Source organism: Chelonia mydas, chromosome 8 (assembly GCF_015237465.2).
Source record: "Chelonia mydas isolate rCheMyd1 chromosome 8, rCheMyd1.pri.v2, whole genome shotgun sequence".
NCBI classification, from domain to species: domain Eukaryota; kingdom Metazoa; phylum Chordata; order Testudines; family Cheloniidae; genus Chelonia; species Chelonia mydas.
The window spans coordinates 72,068,487-72,091,597 of record NC_057854.1 but is presented as its reverse complement, the minus strand read 5'-3'; the positions used below and the strand labels follow the sequence as shown (position 1 = coordinate 72,091,597).

At 43.0% G+C, this 23,111-nt stretch overlaps 1 protein-coding gene across 2 annotated transcripts in view; it reads left to right on the top strand.

Annotated features, from left to right (window-relative positions):
- SLC44A3 (solute carrier family 44 member 3) overlaps positions 1-23,111 on the top strand; it is a 72,768-nt gene that overhangs the window by 29,597 nt on the left and 20,060 nt on the right. For both annotated transcript variants that reach the window (XM_007065176.4, XM_043521485.1), the window contains 2 exons: positions 12,178-12,343; positions 22,188-22,344. In XM_007065176.4, the coding sequence (XP_007065238.2) occupies positions 12,178-12,343; positions 22,188-22,344 (323 nt within the window). The remainder of the gene's footprint in view (positions 1-12,177; positions 12,344-22,187; positions 22,345-23,111) is intronic.

Sequence of the window (23,111 nt, the reverse complement as noted above, 5' to 3'; positions counted from 1 at the left end):
CCCAGACCCTCTGGGGCTCGTTCACATTTGCGGTCACCCCTGTCTTAACGTGTATCACCTAGAGCAAGACGCCAGTCTCCGTACTACCAACGCTGCTCACCCTCATGCCGATCATCCTCTCGGCGCAGGGCCCGGTCACCTGCCTCGTGGGAGCACTCTCTGTTGCGTCTCCAGTCCCCCCGGCACCGGTTCTCCTGATACCAGCACCGATCACCTCGCGCTGGGCACTGTTCTCCAACAACAACAGTCAGCCAACAGACCCAAGCGTCGATGGCCCCAATGTGGTCACCGGACGGGGATTCCTCTGGCACGGAAGCCCAGTTCAGCCCCTCACCTAGACTGCACCGGTGCGAATGGGCACCCGAGGCTGCATCGACATCAACAGCGCTGACTTGGCAGCACGGCCAGTGCCCTTATTGGGGCGCCTGGGGAATGCTGGTTGTGGCAATGCCCCCTTCACACTGCTCATCAGCCGCCACCTCAAAGCAACAGCTGGCGGCGTTGATGGCACCAGGCTCTGTGCATGAGGCATGATCTGTGGTCAAGACAGAGGACACTGTCCCCACCCCTAAGCCTCCCTCCCAGATGGGTGAAGATGCCCCGGAGCCTTCCCCGGTGGTGAAATCATGTCCTCTTCCCCAGATGAGGTGATTGCGAGACCCTCGAGGGCCAGCCCGCTGGACAATTTCAAAGAACACCAGGCCCTGCTGTTCGAGAACTTGAGCCTGGAGGTGGAGGAAATGGCTGAGTAGGCAGACACCTTGTTGAATGTCCTGTCAGCCTCTACCCCAAGCTGTGTCGCGCTACCAGTGTATGACGGTGTCCTTAAGATTGCCAAGGGCCTCTGGCAAACTCCTTCCTCCATTCCTCCCACATCAAAAAGGGCCCAAAAGAAATACTTTGTCCTGGCCAAGGGGTTTAAATACCTCTATACCCACCCTCCCCCAGGCTTGCTGGTCTCTGCGGCCAATGAAAGAGACAAGCAGGGGCATACCAGTTCGACCCCCAAGAATAAAGAGGCCAAATGGTTGGATCTGTTTGGGGGAAAAAATTTATTCGACGGCCAGTTTACAGTTCTGGGTGGTGAACCATCAGGCCCTCTTGGGCCATTAGAACTTTATGGGAATCCCTCCATAAGTTCAAGGAGTCCCTTTCACAGGGTTTGGCCCAGGAATTTGGCACCCTGGAGGGCACTATGGCTGACAGATTGCTCACTCCAGATGGCGTGGGACACAGTGGACTCGGCAGCCGGGGTAGTCGCGTCTGCGGTGGTAATGAGGCGCAGCTCCTGGCTTCAGACTGCAGGTCTCTCCCAAGAAATGCTGACATCCATCTAGGACCTCCCATTCGATGGGAATGGTCTTTTTTCTGACCAGATGGATGCAAGGCTGCATGGGCTAAAGCATACCAGGGCCACCCTTCACTCACTGGGCGTGCATACACTGCAGCCTGTGAGAAAGTAGTTCTGGTCGCCCCTGCTGCCTAGACCGTGGCTCTCTCGTCAAGGATCTGCAAAAAGAAGAGACAAAGACGCTAGTTTCAGCCGCTGTAACCCTTCCTCCTCCCACTCACCCATGCAGCCCGGCCCAGCAAAATACCCCAGGGGCCAGAATGGCTTGTTTTGAGGGTGCGGACGTGAGTGATGCCCCAGTCACCTTCCAGGATCCTCCCTGCTTTCCTCCACCGTCTTCATCTCTTCTGTTCGGTCTCGTCCCAAGCCACCTTGGACTGTTGGGTGCTGGACATAGTTTCTCATGGTTACACCCTGCAGTTTTCAACCGCCCCTCCCTCTCATCCCTCTTAGGGACGCTTCTCACGAAGAACTCCTCATTCAGGAGGTTGAGAACCTCCTGCACCTGGGGGTGGTGGATGAGGTCACTCAGTACATGAAGGGAAACGGTTCTCCCGCTACTTCCTACTCAACAAGTCTCTCAAAAAGTTGAAGTTTCATATGGTCTCCCTGGCCTCCATCATCCCTTTCCTTGATCCGGGAGACTGATACTCTGCCCTCGACTTGTAGGGCATTTCCGCATCTCCATATTCCAAGGTCATAGACGTTTCCTCCATTTTATAGTGGGTGGTTCTCGACTCCACGCGAGCCAGATCATTCCTCCTGGCGGCGTGTTGTCAGGCCACATCGGACCTGATGTTGCATGTCAAGAACCACCTGCTCACCATGGCTCGCACCTGCCTGCAGTTGCTGGGCCACATGGCCGCCTGTACATATGTGGTCAGTCATGTCAGGCTCTACCTCTGGCCTCTGCAAGCATGGTTGGCGTTGGTTTACATCCCAAACAGATACGATCTAGACTGGGTGGTCTGGTGACGGATAACATCCTGTCATCCTTGGATTGGTGGTTGGACACTGGGTCAGTGTTGGAAGGAGTCCCCTTCTTGACCCCGTCCCTGTTGCTGACCCTGATCTCTGATGCTTCGGACCTGGGCTGGGGAGCCCACCTGGCTGAGCTGAGCACCTAGAGCTGATGGTTGCAGGACAATCTGTCCCTCCATGTGAACGTCAGGGAGCTCAGAGCGGTTTGCCTGGTCTGCCAGGCTTTCTTGCCCCACCTGAGAGTCAAGGTTGTGCTGGTCCTTACGGACATTACTGCCGCGATGTATTACATCAACAGACAGGGCTGAGCCAGGTTGTTGGCCCTTTGCCAAGAAGCTTTCAGCCTTTGGCACTTCTGTATGCGGCATGCCATTCATCTGGTAGCCACACACCTGACCGGCACGAAGAATGTGATAGCAAATCACCTCAGCAGGACCTTCTTGTCTCACCACAAGTGGTTGCTCCATCCAGAGGTGGCCAGTATGATCTTCCAAAAGTGGGAAACTCCCCAGGTGGACTTGCTTGTGTCCCGCCAGAACAGGAAATGCCACGTGTTCTCTTCACTCCAGGAGATGGACAGGGGTTCCTGTCAGATGCTTTCCTGCTTCTGTGGTTGGGAGCCCTGATGTACTCCTTTCCACCGGTGCCGTTGATCCACAGTGTTCTTGTGAAGATCAAACAGGACAGGACGAGGGTTATCCTGATAGCCCCCGAGTGGCCTTGCCAGCACTGGTTTGGCATGCTGCTGGAACTTTTGGTAACCGAGCCACTGCGGCTCCCTCTCCGGCTGGATCTCCTGTCCCAGAACCATGGCAGTCTCCTGCACCCGAACCTGGAGGCGTTGTACTTGACAGCCTGGCTGCTGCTGCATGGCTGAATATGGACCAGCAGGAATGCTCGACCCAGGTGCACCAGGTCTTGCTGTGTAGCAGAAAGCCCTCCACCAGCGTGACCTATCAAGCAAAGTGGAAAAGATTAATGTGCTGGGCCTCGGATCGGCACATCTGGGCCGAGCAGGCCTTGCTGCAGGTGATCCTGGACTATCTTCTGCACCTCAAACTTCAGGGCTTGTCCCTTTTGTCGATCACGGTCCACCTGGCTGCTATTTTGGCTTTCCACCCTCCGTTCCAAGTGCGGTCGGTCTTCACTCACAACATGACTGCCTGGTTTCTGAAAGGTCTGGAGTGTCTCTTTACCCTCATGTCTGGGATCCTGTCCCTCCCTGGGATTTGAATCTCGTGCTGTCGAAGCTCACGGGGCCTCCCTTCGAACCTCTGGCTTCCTGCTCTCTTCTCCTTCTCTCCTGGAAGGTTGCATTCCTAGCAGCAGATATGTCTGCCTGCAGAGTATCTGAGATCAGAGCTTGCATCAGAACCACAACTATATGGTATTCTACGAAGATAAGATCTAGCTGCGGCCACACCCGGCGTTCCTGTCCAAGGCAGTTTCCCAGTTTCATACAGGCCAGAATGTTTTCTTACCGGTCTTCTTTCTGAAGCCCCATAAATCCAAAGAGGAGTGCAGGTTACACGCACTTGACGTCCAGAGGGCGTTGGCCTTCTATATCGATAGGAGAAAGCTGTTCCATAAAGTCAACGCAGCTGTTTGTGGCGGTGGCAGACAGAATGTCTGTGCCTATGTCTGCTCAAAGGATTTCATCCTGGATCACAGCCTGCATCCCTGATACTGCTACGAGCTGGCTAGTGTGCCTCCACCGACAGTAGTCAAATCGTACTCGACTAGAGCTCAAGCATCATCTGGTGCCGCCTTATCCCAGGTGCTGATCCAGGACATCTGTAGAGTTGCTACCTGGTTGTCTGTCCATACATTTACATCCTATTATGCGCTGACCCAGCAGTCCCGGGGCGATGCTGGCTTCGGCAGGGCAGTGCTGCAAGACTGTGAACTCCGAGCCCATTTCCATTGGCACTGCTGGTGAGTCACCTAGAATGGAATCAACATGAGCAAGCACTCGAAGAAGAAAAAATGAAAAAACCTTTCGTAACTGCTGTTCTTCGAGATGTGTTGCTCGTGTCCATTCCATTACCCGTCCTTCCCTCCTCTGTTGGAGTTGTCGGCAAGAAGGAACTGAGAGAGCGTAGGGACAGCAGAGCCTGATATACCAGCACATGTGCGTGGCCTCAAGGGGGCACCACTGCCAACCCTACAGATACCACGAAGGCAAAAATCTCCCGACGACGGCGCATGTGGGCACGCATACACCTAGAATGGAATGGACATGAATAACACATCTCAAAGAACAGCAGTTACGAAAGATAGGTAACCATTTTTTCATCTTTCATCATTGCTTGAACTGTCACAATTGTCATACTTTATTAAGATTAACATAAGTGCAAAATTAATGTACTGTCATCAGAGGAGTTCAAAGTGCTTTACAGAGAACAACTAAGCCTCTCAAAATCCTTTTTACACAGGAGGATAGTCCGAATGAGGAATATAATAGTCATTCTGACTCCCAATCCCATGCTCTAACCATTAGGAAACAGTTCAGGTGTTTATATTTCAAAATTATTAAGTTCTAAATATCTAAATCCATATGATGCTCTGTAGGAGCCAGTTTCTGACACTCTTACTCATGTTGGCCCTAATCCAGAAGTGCACTTAGACTTGTGCTTAAGTCATTTGCTGGGTCAGGGCCACGTAATAGTTCTTCACAGAGTGTATTGATTTAAATCAAGATGATATAAATCAGCAATTTAAATCATGATTTAAATGACCAAGGGGAAAGCCTTGATTTAAATAATTGATTTTAATTAACTTTTCCTTGTATTGTAGCTATTTTCTAAGGTGCATTCTCATTGGTTGATGATACCATTACAACATGTTGATTTACAACTAACTCTGGAAACTTTACACTAGATTTGGTACATTTTTTGCTACCTGGGAGGGTACACTAACTGTATACATTTATGTAAGCAATTATATAGCTTAATATTTTCTGATTCTTATTCAAATAACACCTAAAATTAGAGTAAAATAGGTTTACTTTGTGCAATTGACAGCAAATTTTGTGCAAGCCAATTTCACAATTTTCCCTGTTAATTCTGTATTATTCTTGCATGTGGGGGGAGAGAAACACTTATTTTTTCAAAGAAAATTTTACTGTAAAATGGCAAAAAGTTAGCAGGGGTTTCTGGGGGAGGTATAGAATCTGAAACTACTCCATACAGTAGGGGGAAATCTTCCTACTCTAAAATAAATAGTATTTTATTTGACAGTCTGCAAAAAAAAATATTTTTTTTGTTTTGTTTTAAATACACTCTTTAATATTGAATCTCATCTAGGTTTTACAAGGTTCATATTCCATAGTGTATTATCAGAACAGCTTTTGTATTTTCCACTCTCTCTGGAATCAACTGATTGTGGAAATGGAAGAAAACTTTTTCTTGCTCTCTGTTGTTTCTGGGCTTTTTGAGGGAGATCAGAATGCTGCTCTGAACCTCCAGGTGCTGGTCATTTGAGAACTCCAGCCTTCTGTGTTTCTCAGAAGGGGCTCAGTTTGTAAAATCTTTACCTTTCCGTCATAGCAGTTCCTAATTTTCGGCTAAGCGCCCACTTAATTTTACTTTGGACGTAACATCATTCTCAAAATATTTTCTGATATCATATATTTTTACATTTTTTCAGCAAATAGCTGTTTTTAGTTATGTGCAGCTTGAGGAGATGGGCTAATGAAATTGAATTGCTACTGTGTTGCACCTGTTAAGGTTTCCCTTGTGCTTCTTGTAGTTCTGTAATATTTACAACCTCTGTGCATCTTGTAACTCTGAGGCACTTGATTCGTGTTTCAACTGTGATGCAGCTGATCTTTATGCATCCATGCAGATCACCTTGTTTATGTAATTTTTAATATCTATTGTTACATTGAGAAGAAGCTAACTCCTTGGGAGGATCAGATAACTATAGCCCCGGTTGAGCAAGGTACTTTAGCACATACCTAACTTTGAATACATGAAAAGAAAAGGAGTACTTGTGGCACCTTAGAGACTAACCAATTCATTTGAGCATGAGCTTTCGTGAGCTACAGCTCACGAAAGCTCATGCTCAAATAAATTGGTTAGTCTCTAAGGTGCCACAAGTACTCCTTTTCTTTTTGCGAATACAGACTAACTTGGCTGTTACTCTGAAACCTTTGAATACATGAGCAGCCTCACTTCAGTGAGACTACTTGTATATTTAAAGTTACGTACCTGTTTAACTACCTTGCTAAATCAGGGGCTGTAAGAGCGGCTGAAGCCAAGTGTACTGCAAATCTATATGTCTTGGACAAATGCCAAATGAGATGCCAAATTGCAAGAGACTGGAGTTAGCACAAAAATCAAGTGGCACCGGTTGTAACTATGTATTCTAATGAGAATGGAGCTCAGTGAGGATTTGGAAAATCCAATAGGGTTGTTTTATTGTAGAACTAGAAGTGGCCTTGTGGTATTGCAGTAGTGGTACTGTAATGTGTGTTCTCTCATGTATGAATCTGGCAGAAACAGTGAAATCCACATCAGGAATAGGATACTGAGCATAAGTGTAAGATAGGAGTGCTAGGCGAGATTTTCACATAATGGAAATGTATCTCTGAGTATAGTGAGGAGTAAAACTATCACAGTAAAGATGTGCTGCAGATAAACCAGTGGTAAAAGCAAATTTCTTGACAGATCCAAGATATTCCAACTAAATCCAGCTAACTTAATTGTATATTCTCATGTGTGAAAAAGGAGCAGCTACAAGGTAAATTCAGTTGGGAGGAAACACAAATTTTATAGAACAATGGTGAAACCTTTCCCGACTCTGCAGCAGGAAGCATTAAAAGTGGAAAATATTTTCATAGTAGCAAGAACTGGGAAACCTGTTCTGAGTTAGTACTTTCTGGCCAATTGTTCTTTGTTGCCCACAGTGGAATTGATTAATTGAGGAAAATATGATTTCCGGTTCCTAGGAGTTCCAACCGCTTAAAACTTCTGGTTTCTCCAGACATCAGTAAAAAATTCCCAATAACCACTCCCGTAGAATGTATGACAGAAGTCTGCAAGTCACAAAATATACTGTTTGATATTGATATTGTGCATCTCTTTGGCTGTGACTGATATAAGGCTGTAGTATTGGGCTAGTGAATCAGATGGAGAAACTTTTCAAAGTCTTTCTGAAAATGCTATGGCAGCATCTTGGTATCTGACTAACATTTTTTTGAAGTATTAGATTTGTTACTCTGATGCAAAGAAAAGTATATATAGATTAGGCAGCTTTCTGCAATGTCATGGCTCAACAATGGGGATTTTAGTCACTTATTAACCACTTGGAATTGGCAAATGGCTGCAGTGGCAGGACTGATTTTCGGAGAATGACTTCTCTGCTGTGATTATGCTGCTGGAAGAAAAATATACTGCAGACAAAGTAGAACCATATTCTGAGGTTTTGTTCTGTTTTTTGTGCCTCCATGACCAGATCACACTGGAATGACGAGGAAAGGAAATGTATTTTTTAATAGGATGTCAGAGAGATCCTTGCTGTTTGATCCATGCTACCAATATACTCTCATCTTTATATGTGAAACATAATATAATGCATTATTCTGTCATCAGATTTGTATGTGCCTGGTAATCATAGACACAAAGGGTATCAGTCAGGCACAGACAGACACCATGAGGGAATACTACACATGATCTTTGGCTCCTCTTACTCAGCAAAGAAAGTGATCACCGACACATGATGACATCCAGCAGAGGGCAGTGATACACATGCACACAATACTAGCCCATGACAATTTCTGTTTAGCCAGGGCTGTTACTGTTAGTCATTATTTTAAATGGCAGTGGCTTGTTAAGAGCAATGGAATTACTGTTTGTGCTGCAGACATTCATTAATTGTTTTAACCAGTCTGTTGGCACAGAAGTAAAATATCCTAACAATTTGCATAATAGGAATGTTCAAAAGTAAAGGTTGAACACCAGGAAAAGGTCCTCAGTTCTGCTACTGAAGGAAATTACTTCTCTTCAAATGAAATTGAATGCTGAAGAGACCTCCATTTATCTTATTCACTGTATTGCACAGTTGCTGCTGGTCATGATTACAATTGATATATGAGCATGTTTGGCTAGTTGTACATGTTGTAAGAACATAGGAGCCTAAAACTGCTGGAAGAGTTAATGGAGTTGAGAAATGTTCAGAATACAAAATGAGACACAAATGTACAGTGCATCGGATGAAATTTACTTTGATGGTATGTGGAAATGTGCTCCATTTCAGAGTTCTCTGAGAAAGAAAAATAACTCTTGGGTCTGCTTGTTAAAAAAAAAAAGAAAAAGAAAAAAGAGGGTGGGGTGGGGGAAAGAGAGAAATGGTACCAAAGGATTTTCCACTTGTAAAGTAACTTGAATTTTCACAGGTCTAAAAAACATTAGAACCAAATTTCAGTAGCAATATTCCACTAAATGAACATGCTTACAGCAGTGCACAGTCCTAACCCCTCTCAAATGCCTGCAGCTCATGACAGTGCTTTCCTGTTCAGACATCTTTCTGAACATGAAATAACCAGTGCATGCATCACTGTCTTCACTTCAGTGAGGATTGCCTCACGGGCAACAATTAACTAGTCTGTGTTACAACCTATGAACTTTTTTTAGTAGTCTAGTCCAGCTGCATCATGTTGCAGGGTATGACTCTTGATCCAAGGAACAATGAGAACAAGGTTTACCTGAATTTGGTAGAACCCATCTGTTTTGACTTCCAATTCTCAGCTCTACCCACTAGACCAGTGGTGGGCAACCTGCGGCCCATTAGGGTAATCCGCTGGTGGGCCGTGAGACAGTGTGTTTACATTTGCACAGCCACCCGCAGCTCCCAGTAGCTGGGATTCGCCATTCCCGGCCAATGGGAGCTGTGGGAAGCAGCACGGGCCGCAGGGACATCAGTGGACAGTTCCTTATCGTGCCCCTACTCACAGAGTTGACATTGACAGCACCAATGCTGTACTTGAAGTTAGTACCAAGGAATATCCACAGCTCACCCTTAGAGATGTATCATTAAGGTCAGCAAATTTGAGCCCTGGCAAAGTGATAAAGAGAGTAAGTTCCAGATCCAATGACCTTCCACAAAAAGTATCCTGTCTCTGTCTCCCGCCCCCAAACAAAAGTTCAAATTCAGGAATTATAAATAGGAGTGTCTAACTCAAACTCAGCATTTGGGACGGTGCATCACAAATTTTGTGTAGCTACTTTTAGGCTTTTGTGTAAGGCCCTCATTTGTGTAAGAAATACGTTCACGTCTCGTCAACGTAAGTGGAAATAAAATTTGCTAGCATAATTAGATGTAAATGTGTGTTCATGTTCAAGAATACACATCTGATGCAAACAGCCTTAGAGTTTTTGTTATCTTAAAGATATCTACATTCTGTTTAAAAAAAAAAAAGCAATGTCATTCACTTTTGGATTGAATTTTGTCTGTTTAATGTTCTAAAACCTAGTTTTGTCACAGCTATAACATATACTTTATTCTGTTTTGTTTCAATGGTACATATATATCTTTAATCTTTCCCATCAATCTTTCTCTCCCTGCTGTTTTAGTATAATCACAGAATCATAGAAGATTAGGGTTGGAAGAGACCTCAAGAGGTCATCTAGTCCAACCCCCTGCTCAAAGCAGGACCAACCCCAACTAAATCATCCCAGCCAGGAGGCTTAGATAAGCCGGGCCGTAAAAACCTCTAAGGATGGAGATTCCACCACTTCCCTCGGTAACCCATTCCAGTGCTTCACCACCCTCCTAGTGAAATAGTGTTTCCTAATATCCAACCTAGACCTCCCCCACTGCAACTTGAGACCATTGCTTCTTGTTCTGTCATCTGCCATCACTGAGAACAGCCTAGCTCCATCCTCTTTGGAACCCCCCTTCCGGTAGTTGAAGGCTGCTGTCAAATCGCACCTCCCTCTTCTCTTCTGCAGACTAAATAATCCCAGTTCCCTTAGCTTCTCCTCATAAGTCATATGCCCCAGCCCCCTAATCATTTTCGTTGCCCTCCGCTGGACTAGCTCCAATTTGTCCACATCCTTTCTGTGGTGGGGGCCCCAAAACTGGACGCAATACTCCAGATGTGGCCTCACCAGTGCCGAATAGAGGGGAATAATCACTTCCCTCGATCTGCTGGCAATGCTCCTACTAATGCAGCCCAATATGCTGTTATCCTTCTTGGCAACAAGGGCACACTGTTGACTCATATCCATCATCTTGTCCACTGTAATCCCCAGGTCCTTTTCTGCAGAACTGCCACTGAGCCAGTCAGTCCTCAGCTGTAGCAGTGCAGGGGATTCTTCCGTCCTAAGTGCAGAACTCTGCACTTCTCTTTGTTGAACTTCATCAGATTTCTTTTAGCCCAATCCTCCCATTTGTCTAGGTCACCCTGGACCTTATCCCTACCCTCCATTGTATGTACCTCTCCCCACAGTTTAGCATTATCTGCAAACTTGTAGAGGGTGCAGTCCATCCCATCATCCAGATCATTAATGAAGATGTTGAACAAAACTGGCCCTAGGACAGACCCCTGGGGCATTCTGCTTTATACTGGCTGCCAAGTAGACATCAAGCCATTGATCACTACTCACTGAGCCCGACGATCTAGCCATTTTTCTTTCCACCATATAGTCCATTCATCCAATCCATACTTTTTTAAACTTGCTGGCAAGAATACTGTGGGAGACCATATCAAAAGCTTTGCTAAAGTCAAGATATATCACATCCACTGCTTTTCGCATATCCACAGAGCCAGTTAGCTTATCACAGAAGGCAATCAGGTTGGTCAGGCATGACTTGGTGAATCCATGTTGACTGTTCCTGATCACCTTCCTGTCGTACAAGTGCTTCAAAATGGATTCCTTGAGGATCTGCTCCATAATTTTTCCAGGGATGGAGGTGAGGCTGACTGCTCTGTAGTTCCCCGGATTCTCCTTCTTCCCTTTTTTAAAGATGGGCACTATATTTGCATTTTTCCAATCGTCCAGGACCTCCCCCGATTGCCACAAGTTTTCAAAGATAATAGCCAATGGCTCTGCAATCACATCAGGCAAATCCCTCGGCACCCTCGGATGCATTAGATTGGGCCCCATGAACTTTTGCATGTCCAGCTTTTCTAAATAGTCCTTAACCTGTTCTTTCACCACTGAAGGCTGCTCACCTCCTCCCCATACAGTGCTGCCCAGTGCAGCAGTCTGGGAGCTGACTTGTCTGTGAAGACCAAGACAAAAAAAGCATTGAGTACTTCAGTTTTTTCCACATCATCTGTCACTAGGTTGCCTCCCCCATTCAGTAAGGGTCCCACACTTTCCCTGACCACCTTCTTGTTGCTAATGTACCTGTAGAAACCCTTCTTGTTAACCTTTGCATTCCTTGCTAGCTGCAACTCCAGTTGTGCTTTGTCCGCATAATAATGCTGTTGTCCTCATAAGTGAAAACTTAATTTTTAGACATTTCTGTAATTTATCTTTATCTGATTTCAGATTTTGATAATGAAGATTTTTCGTTTATTTCTCAAACATTCATTTTAGAGCAGATCCTGAAGTTTTAACCTGGTTTCTCCTAAATCCTTGCTCAAACACAGATCCTATTGACTTTACTGGCAACTGTAAAAATGACCTGACTTAAAACTGAGGCATTAGGACCTATGAGAATATTTTTCTCAAAATTAGTTGTGTGCTTTAGTAAATATTGCTGAACTAAACAGCTGGATTCTGTTTTATAACTTTACTGAAGAAAAGTGAATACATGGGATATATGGGACATGTGTAAGTTCTGTTTTATTTGCTGAGTTGTGATTTAATATTCTGATATCTTTGATTTCTCAGGGAGTGCACAAGTCATTTCAGGAGGACAAGTAGAATATAAAATTCTGTCTGGCATTCGCTACATGTGGTGGTACCATTTAGTCGGCCTTATCTGGACGAGTGAATTCATCCTGGCTTGTCAGCAAATGACTATTGCTGGAGCAGTGGTTACTTGCTATTTTAACCGGTATGTGCAAAATTTACCTCCTTGTATAGTTGTTTTTTTCTTAGCATTGACTTTGTCTATTTTTAGGAAAACCACTATAAAATGCCTTGGATTTATATTTAGGGTAGTATCTTGGGAGCTAAATTATTCTAAGAATGTGAGACTAGAAAGTCAAGCAGCTCATTGCAAGGCTTCGAACACGATCTCATGTGACATATATCACCTCTCTAAGTCCTAGAAAATTTTGGGCCAAATTAAGCCCTCGTGCAAACCCGTGTAACTCCTCTGACAAAACCCAGATTAATTTTAACCTTTTCTCAGTAAATGTTGGTAGTTCTAAGTAAAAGTGTAACACATATCGCCAGAGTAATTCTAAAGTAGTGTGACTTGGTCTCCTTTCCATCCCTCCTACCAGGCTTTAATCTGGTATGGCTGAATAAGCCTCTAAAGTTTACTGTAGAAAATAATTGAAAATCTTTTGTCATGCCATTCAAATGTTTTTACTTGAAGTGTTTTCGTGTGTGTTACCAAGACACCACCTTAGCTAGACGTACAGGAATTGTAAAAATCTCATTTACTTCTTACTATTTATCCTGTTTTACGTTTTGCACTTCCTTCATATTGGATAGTGAAACAAGATGGGTTTCATGCAGTAAATCAGTGCTGTTTTTGTTTCAATTTCCAACACTGCAGGGGAATGTTTTGATCTTCTAACCACATTACTGTGTTTCCTCTGCTCCATTCCATGCAAATGTGGTTGGTAACACGTTTTCTGTTCTGTGAAAGTCTGAGACTTCGAAAAAATTCTTATTCCACAGTGGAACAAGAACAAAAAAGATTTTTTTTTTTTTTTTTTTTTTTTTTTTGCAGAAAAGCTGTATGGCCATTGGGGAATGGGTATCCGTGTGAGCTACGGGTTTGTAGCTGGGAAGCACAACAGCCCACCTGGCAGGCTGCCCCAGCTGGGAAGCACAACAGCTCACCTGGCAGGCTGCCCCAGAGCTGGGGATCTGGGTTGTGTGGGAGCTGGGGCTCCCAGGGCATCCAGGCTCTTAGGCTGACAGGGAGCTATCAGGCAAGCTGTCAGGAAACCAGCCTGGTTCCTGTTGAAATTTCATCCAAATCGAAACAATCCCCCAGAACATTTTGATTTTGACAAGTCAGCACTTTTGGATAGAAAGTGTTCTTTTGGAAAACTCGTGATGAACTCTACTCTTCCCACAGGAAAGCCAGCTTAGACCTTATCCACAATCAGGATTTTTTTTTCCAAAATTTTTCCCCTGTTGGAACTCTGATTCCACTCCATTGGTGTTAGCAATGTTGGGAGCCCTAGAGTAGACAGGTTGCCGGCTGCCTCCACCATTTTAAGCACTGTGTTTTCTGTCCCTGCTCAAAGTAAGTCTAATCAACACAGCATTTAAAACACTGTCAGAAGCTCATCTACTCTTGGGTTCTCAATAGAGCTGAGGCTGAACTGGTGTTAGCCAGTGGACATTTTTTTTAAAGTATTCCAAGTGCAGACAGAATCTAAAATGCCCATTTTAAAGGGTTTGGGGAGAAGATCAGAATGCTGACATAATCTGTTACCATTTCACCGGTTTACACTTCCTACTTAATCTCCTTTCTCTGACTGAAGGATCAACACAGGTAACTAGTGTCCCTACAGAGCTGTATGTAGTTAATTGGCCATTTGCTCCTGAGGGTACAGCATGGCATCCAATCCTGTAAAAGAAGTTTGCACTGTCTTCGCTAGTACTTTTTATGTAGCCTGTTGTAAAACTAGACGAATATCTAGATGAGTTGCTGTACCCCCTGAAAGACCTTTGTGTACCCCCAGGGCACACATACCGCTGGTTGAGAACCACTGCTCTAGTATAACTATTCATTGTTTAAGATTGAGAAATTCAGATTTCAATAACAGAGCACTAAAATTTCATGCAGACAATGACTTGTTTATACTGCTCTATATTCTATACACTGAAATGTAAGTAGAATTTTTATATTCCAATTGATTTATTTTATAATTATATGGTAAAAATGAGAAAGTAAGCAATTTTTCAGTAATAGTGTGCTGTGACACTTTTGTCTTATGTCTGATTTTGTAAGCAAGTACTTATTAAGTGAGGTGTAACTTGGGGGTATGTAAGACAAATAAGACTCCTGAAAGGGGTACAGTAATCTGGAAAAGATGAGAGCCACTGTACTAGAGGGCCAAATCCTGAGATTTTTACTCCATTAATTTTGGGTAGCAGTAGTCATTGGGAGTTTGCCTGAATAAGGCGCTAAAGATTTGGTCCAAACCACATTGCTTCAGGAATTCGGGGGTTGGGGCGGAAATCTTTCGACATTTTACAGAGGCATCTGCACCAGTGCTTTCTCTGATTTGACACCTATACTGAAGGTCACAGTCATTAAATTGCCATTATTTGTTGAGCATGGACAGTTTGCGCAGTGCTGCATAAAGCACTGACCCAGATACTACGATGCTCCAAGGTGCATGTGGAGTAGTTCAGGGGTGAGGAGGAAAAGGTGACGTTAAGCTACTCTCATATACTGCGCGCACACACATCTGATCTTTAGAGCCCAGCAAATCCGCAGATATTCGCTTTATATCTGCAGATATCTGCATCCGTGGATCATTTTTGGGGATCGGCTACGGATATAAATTTTGTATCCGCACAGGGCTCTACTGATCTTAGGGCTGCTAAGGCAGTCCCTGATGAAAAATATAATGCAGCCTCTGAGCTCTTGTACTTTGCACTGGCTGCCAGCAACCCAAAGGACTATTCTGGAAGCTAGGAATCCCCAGGACATGGAGACAACCTGGCCATGCCTCCTATAACCAGGGCTGGAAAGACAACATTGAAGCTGCTGTGCTGGCTCTCTGCCCCCAGAGGATTAGGTAATTCTCAAGAGACCAGACCTACCAGCTTTCCAGCTACTTCCCACCACCATTGTGAGGTCCACGACTGGGCTCTTGGAGTAGACAAGTTCTGTGCTCCAAATTGCATTGAAATCTCTCTCCTCACATGTACTTCATTTGCTTGGCAACTGATAGCCATTGTGTTGAGAGAGTTGTGCATGGGAAGGGAAATGCTATATATATATTTAATGGTGGTGATCCCTCTTCCTATCCCTCGATCTGTCAGTACAGAGAAGTAGATAAATCAAAGCAGTGAGGTAAGGGGGATAGAAAGGTGAATTAGCAATATTATTGACCTCATAGAGGGCAGTGAACTGTCTTAGTTCTTATTGACAACAATGAATTTGTCACCAGGAATCTGCAATTTAATGTGTTCTGTGATGCAGCCTTATAAATGCTTGTCACAAGTGCTTTGTTTATGATACCCCATGGAGAGGTTTTCCTTCTAGCTAGTGAATGGCCACAGGAAATGGAACAGCCTTTCCCTGAGGAAACCTGCTTCCTCAACACACAACAATCCAACACACAAAACACTTTGCAGCCACTGTCCATAAGCGGAATTAAAAATGGGGAGGGCAGAGAGTTGTTTCAGCTGGATTAGCTTTACAGGTGACATCTGTTTGACCTGAAATAATAATACTGAAACTACACTTTGCTTTCTTTTATTCAGATAAAAGATAAATTCCTAAGAGGCTTTATTAATTTAATAAAAGAAATAGTGGTTCATGAAATGGCTACTCTTTTATAACTTGCAAAAAGAGAGTGCTCTCCTGACAGTCCGTTTTTAGGTTTTTTTTTTTTGTTTTTTTTTTGGAGAAAGCTCTTTGTGGAAATCTTGTTAGCTTGGTTTGTTTTGTATAAGGATTTATTTCCATAATGTGTTGAGGGGTTAAGTGCATAGCTGCTGCCTCCTCACTGCAAGCAGACGTTGTCCCTGTCACTGATTTAAAGAAAAAGGTTTTATGGATTTGATTAGTTACCCAAAATTATTTACTGAAGGCCCAATCCTACAAATGCTCAAGCATGTTGAATAGCTGTTCTCGTGCAAATAGTCCCATAGTACTTCCGTGACTAATTTTACTCACGTGCTTAAGTGTTTGCAGGATCAGGGCGCTGATCCTACAAATGCTTACATGTATTACACCACTGCGCAATGGAGAATTTCGCAGAAATTAACGTTGTGCATGCAGAATTTCCTTTCCCTCACAGAAATGGGCTGCAGTGCTGCTAGCCACCATTAGGGGCCAGTGGACTTGCAGAGTCCAGAATGCACACAGAAGACACTGCTGGAAGGAAGGAGAGGGAGCTAGAGGGTTCCTGGTAGCTGCAGTTCCCAGCGTGCCCTGAGGGAAGGAGATGGTGGGATGCAGGAAATTCCATGCAAGCCTGGAACCAAGCATCAGGCTGTTTCTCCCTCTGGATCCCTAGGTTCTGGGGCGGGAGGGGGATGGGTGTCTGGCTGGGGGGGGGTCCTGCAGTTGAAAGCTGGGGAGAAGGAGGTTTGGGTATATTGGCTGGCAGGGGCCCCCAGAGGCAGGCTCTGGGGGTGAAGGGTTGTGGGTGTCTGGCCTCCTGGCTGGGCTCTGGGGGCAGAGGGAAGAGAAACAGGAACTGGGTTATCACAGGTGTTTCTTTAACTCTCTATTCTTGGGAGAATTTTTGTGCATGTCTGTATTGTTACAGACATATTTGCTGAAGGTATTTTGAAATAAATTACCGAAGTAATTGAAACTGGAACTGGCATGATTATGTAGGGTTATTTTGACAAATAAAATTTGCAGAATTTTGCAAAATTTTAAAATATTGTGCGCAGAATTTTTAATTTTTTGGCACAGAATGCCCCAAAGGGTAATGTATGCTTAAAATTAAGAGTGTGTGTAAATGTTTGTAGGAGTGGGGCTTTAGGACCTGATTCTAAGGGTATGTGTACGCAGCAGCTAGACACCCATGGCTGACTTGTACCAGCCAACTTGGGCTGCAGGGCTGTTTCATTGCTATGTAGACTCTGGGCTTGGGCTGGTGCCTGGGCTCTAGGACCCTCCCACCTCACAGGGTCCTAGAGCCCAGGCTCAAGTCCAGAAGCAAAGCAATAAAACAGCCCTGCAGCCCAACCCTGTGACAAGCCTGAGTTGGTTGGCACGGGCCTTCTGTGGGTGTCTAGTTGCTGTGTAGACATACCCTAAAAAGTGCTGCTGAGCACCACAACTCCCACTGACTTCAGTAGCAGTTGAGTGTACTCAGCATCTCTCAGGATCAGGCACTTGGGGCTTGTGTACATGGAGAGTTAGTGCATTGCGAGCTAGGGTGTGAATATGCAGCGCACTAGCATGCTGTGTACTAAGTGGCTCCGTGGCTCGCGCTACAGAACTTTTAGTACTTGGCAGCAGGGTCCACATGGCTGGCTAGTGCACAGTAAGCTAGTGCGTTGTAGGTTCAGACAAATAAGGATCAACGAGGACCAAACTTTCAACAGCCTATTGAAAATCCATGTCTGTAATATCTGTGAGAATGTTTGTTTCCATGGTCATAAACTTGCATTTATACGTGTAAAAGGACAATTCAGTGTACAGTTACTCAAACTAGTGTATTTGAGCAGGTAAGCAAACTCTTGTGTAAATACTGATAGTAGATTTTTAATAGCTGAACATTTGCTTTTTAGTATAGTGTTATGTATAACAAGAAAAATATGTATTCTGGGAACTTTTCGGCACTGAGGAGAAACCATATGTGTTAGTCCTCAGACAGACAGATCTGAGTATACGATCTGCCCTACTACACATGCTCTATTTTATTGCACTAGTTTTTTTTAAAAAATGAGATTAATACTTTTCACTAAATTATTAGTAATTGCTTAATAGCTTTTAAAAATTATGTTTACATTCCATCTCTTCAACTCTCTTCTGTAAAATGCTTCATGAGCTGAACGCAACATAGAGGTGTATTGCAACTGTGAGTTTTCAAAAATCATGAGTCAGGCTCAAAAAAATCATGATTGGCTTAAAAATCATGAGTTGTTTTTTTTTTGTTTGTTTAAAAAACAAACATTTTGGGTTCTTATTTTCCTTTTGTTTCTGAGCCATTTTCAAGCTTTGTTCCACAACCAAAAGAGAGAATTTTTTTTAAACGAAAGCTACAACTATCCTACAATCATTTGACTCCAGAAGCTGTGGTTTTAAGAAAAATATCAAAAGATTCACAATAAAATGACGGGAGTTGGCAAAATTAGAAATAAAATGCACAAGTACAGCTAACTGGTGTGGTATTAAATACAACTTCACAGGGATTTGGTGCAATATTGTTCTGTATAAATCAAGAAATGCATAGGCAATGAAACAAAAATATCAAAGGAAAATTTAAACTAAGGCCTCAGTCCCACAGTGAGTTCTGTGCAGGTAGACGCTTTTCCATTTGGAGCTCTACTGACTTCAGTGGGCTCCATGTGAGTACAAGGCCACCTGCACAGAGCTCATTGCAGGATCTGGAGCTATGGGTGTGTGTGAATCCATAAAGATAAAATAACTGATTCAAGGCAAACTAAATTTTGAGACACAAATACCACTTGTGGGTTGTTTTCTCTTAATTTGGTCATTTTCTTACAGTTGGTACTTCCTGCTTTGATCCATGATTAGAAGGAAAATCAATTTCCAACATGCCTGGAACCATAATGAAATCTCATTAGAACATGACAGTTCTCAGGTAGACCAAGGAGGTTTGCAACAGCCTCCAAATTTTGTAGAGGTTTATGCAAACCAAACTTATTAATCAATACTGTTAAAGTAGAGAAGGAAAATTATACTTATCTCTTCAGCAGCAAATGAACTATTAACAGAGTTGTAAACTTTGCCTTCCTATATTTTCTAAACTTGGTTAATATTTTAACTTGCTGTTCTTTAATCTTTAATTTTCCCAGGTCTGACTGTAAGCTATCATGAATAGAAAAGAGCAGTAGTACAGGGGTGAAATTTTTAGTTTATCAATACATATGTATTTCTGACATATAAGAATGATGTTTTTAAGAAAGGCTATCAAAGCACTCGCTCTACATAAAAATATCACCATCCCTCAAGCTGCTCCCCTGGCCATAAGATCAAAACTGTTGCATACTAGCAACCGCTTTGCTGGTATTTCCTATTTAAAATAATGTGGTGCATAGACATATATAAATATGACTTTATAGCTGCAAAGTAGTTACTGCTATGAAAGGACTGCAGTGATATACTCCGGATTATTGCAGCACTATGATACCTATCTTGACTTAGTTGTGTAAATCCCTGCTGTGGTGAAGATTTAATAAAAATGTGTTTGCAGACCTTCCTTTTCAAACCCCACCCAGCTGCTCTGTCTCTCACACACATACACACAAACCCTTTTTATGCTCTTAGTTTTTTCTGTAAATATTCATTTTAAAGGCGATAAATGAATCCTTCAAAAGTTCCTTATGAAGAGTGAACATTTTAGTTATGATTTAGGGCAGGTATCGGCAACCTTTGGCCCGCGGCCCGCCAGGGAAAGCCCCTGCCAGGGTGGGCCAGTTTGTTTACCTGCAGTGTCCACAGGTTCAGCCGATTGTAGCTCCCACTGGCCGCGATTCGCTGTCCCAGGCCAATGGGGGCTGCGGAAAGGGCAGTCAGCACATCCCATTGGCCCGGAGCGGCGAACCACAGCCAGTGGGAGCTGCGATCAGCTGAACCTGCAGACGCGGCAGGTAAACAAACTGGCCCAACTCGCCAGGGGCTTTTCCCGGCGAGCCATGTGCCAAAGGTTGCCGATCCCTGATTTAGGGTCTGATTCTTTCTTAATTCCTAATTCAATGTATTTTCGCTTGAGTAAATATTTCAGCATTGAGCCTATTATTTAGGGTTTGCTAATAAAAAGGTCTCCTCGCCTTTTTATGCTAATGTAACTACCGTGAATAGTAATCTGTGTATTTGAAGTCCCCAAAATGTTTTTGGGGGGATTTGTTGTGCTGAGAAGGCTGGTTTCAGTCATTTATTTATTTATTTTTGAGTTCATTTCCTGGTTTTGGAGCATTAATTAGTATAAATTCTTGAGAGCTGTGTCATGCCATTTCTTGTGTCTGATTCATATTAAAGTGACCTTTAAAATGCAAACAAAAAAACCTCTTGCATGTGGGATTCTGACATCGCTTATAAGATAAAACATGAAGTTAATTTTCATGTGTATATTTAGATTTTAGAACATTTATGTTATTATCTCAAAACATCATGGCTCAAATGCAGTAGACTTATGTATTTTCAGTTACGAGTAGGCCAGATAATATTTTAAACACATTAGACCAAATTCTGCTCACATGTACTCCATTGTAAATCTGAAATAAACCTGTTGAATGCACTATAATTCCTCTGGAGTTAAATCAGCAAAATTGAAAGCAAAATTTGGCCCAATCATTACAGTGACATCAGAGAGTAAATCTTAGTTTTGCATGTAAGATCTTGCCAGACTGTTTGTTGATTTTTAGTTTGACCACTGTCTCAGAGCAAGTGGACCCAGTCCTGCAGACTGATCTCCTATTGTAACATCATCAAATAAGGAGTGCAGTGGGGCTAGAAAGATGGCAGAAGCAGGACACAGTCATTCAAAGGAAGAATAATTCTCATACACTGTTTATGTTTACTTGGAACATTTCCTCTCCTCCCTCTTCCCCCCCAGGCCAGTTTTCCTGTTGTGATGTCTGTTACTGAGCGCACAAAAATAGTCATGGCCTATGCACTTAATTAATCCAGTAAAAGATTTAAACTTCTTTTCCTTCATCTGGACTTAGGGCTTGATCCAACTCCCAACTGAGGTCAATAAAAGTCTGGAGTTGGATCAGGCCCTAAAAGAGATACCAGATTGATCATGGAATCATAGATATATAGGGCTGGACTGGACATCAAGAGGTCATCAAGTCCAGTCCCCTATGCTGAGTCAGGACCAAGTAAACCTAGACCGTCTCTGACAGGTGTTTGTCCAACCTGTTGTTAAAAACCTACATTGATGGGGATTCCACAACCTCCTTTGGAAGCCTGTTCCAGATCTTGACTACCCTTATAATAAATTTTTTTCCCGCAATATCTAACCTATATCTCCCTTGATGCAAATTAAGCCCATTACTTCTTGTATTACCTTCAGTGGACATCGAGAACAATTGATCCCCATCCTCTTTATAACAGTCCTTAACATATTTGAAGATTTGGTCTTCTTTTCTCAAGATTGAACATGCCCAGATTTTTAACATTTCCTCATAGGTCACATTTTCTAAACCTTTTGTAATTTTTCTTACTCTCCTCTGGACTCTCTCGAATTTGTCCACATCGTTCCTGAAGCGTGGCACTCAGAATTGAAAACAGTTCTCCAGCTGAGGCCTCACCATTGCTGAGGCGAGCAAGATAATTATCTCACATGACTTATATATGACACATCCCAGAATATTAGCTTTCTCCGCATCACATTGTTGACTCACATTCAATTGGTGATCCAGGATAACTCCCAGATCCTTTTCAGCACTACTACAATGTAGCCAGTTATTCCCCATTTTGTAGTTGTGCATTTGATTTTTCCTTCCTAAGGGGTAGTACTTTCCACTTATCTTTATTGAATTTCACCTTTTTGATTTCAGAGCAATTCTCCAATTTGCCAAGGTTGTGTTTGATTTCTGATCCTGTCCTCCAACATGCTTTCAATCCCATCAACCTTGGCGTCATCTGGAAACTTTATAAGCATACCCTCTATTCCATTATCCGAGTCATTTAATGAAAATATTCAATAGCACCAGACTCAGGACTGACCTCCATGGGATTCCACTAGATATGCCCTCCCAGTAATACTTGTATTACAAGAAAGTGAAACAATAAAAGATATTAATTGTTTAAACAGCAGTAGAATTCGCTGTATTTTCTCTTTCTATAACATTTTAAAATGCTGTTTGTTTTTCCCCCCTAGAAATAAGAGTAGCTCACCACGACACCTGATCCTGTCTTCCGTATCAGTACTTTTTTGCTATCATCAAGGAACAGTTGTAAAAGGGTCGTTTTTAATCACAATAGTGAGAATTCCAAGAATTATTCTTATGTACCTTTATGATGCCCTGAAAGAAAAGGTGGGTACATACTTGTGTAACACAGTAGTACAGTGATTAAGGGGTGAAGTTCAGGAAAGAAATGTACTGAAAAACTAACCTCTGTGTAAGAAATAGAAATGTGATCTGTAGTGTGTTTTATTTTGATTTCTTCATGAAATAGTTCCTTGTCTGTATCTACTCCTTTCTGCCTCAGATCAGATTTTTTTTTTAACTTTAAATAAGAAAATCAAAGGTGATTTATTTTTACTTTTTTAATGTAAAATCTTGTATGAGGAGTAAGGAACAATTTAGAGATGACAGAAGGATTTTTTAAAACTCTCACATCATAATCATTTTTTAAACAATCCAACTTACCAAGAATGGCTTATTTTCAGCATGAAAGCTCTCCTTTCTAGGTGATTTCACCTGCCTTGTGATGGGATGCTCAAGAGTATATAAAAAGAATAGGTAAAATAAGAACTAGCCCACATTCTTGTCCAGAATTTCAGCATATCTTTTAAAGCATAAAGAAGTGTGGTTAAGTGTTTTTGTTGTTTGTCTTTTTAATTTTCCTGCACTTCTGCATGTCCAGGGTTCTGCTGGAAACAGAAGTACCATAATAACACAGGAATGCGAATGGTGGTTATTTCTGGAAATCTCATGGGAGGAGCTGGTTCTCATGAGATGTCCAGCTCTATTTCTAAATCAGCAGTTTTTAATAAATTAGGAGCAGTAGTGCGTCTGTGTGGTGCTCCACTGACATCACTGGGGCTCCATATGAGTGCAGGAATCCACTTGCAGGCACC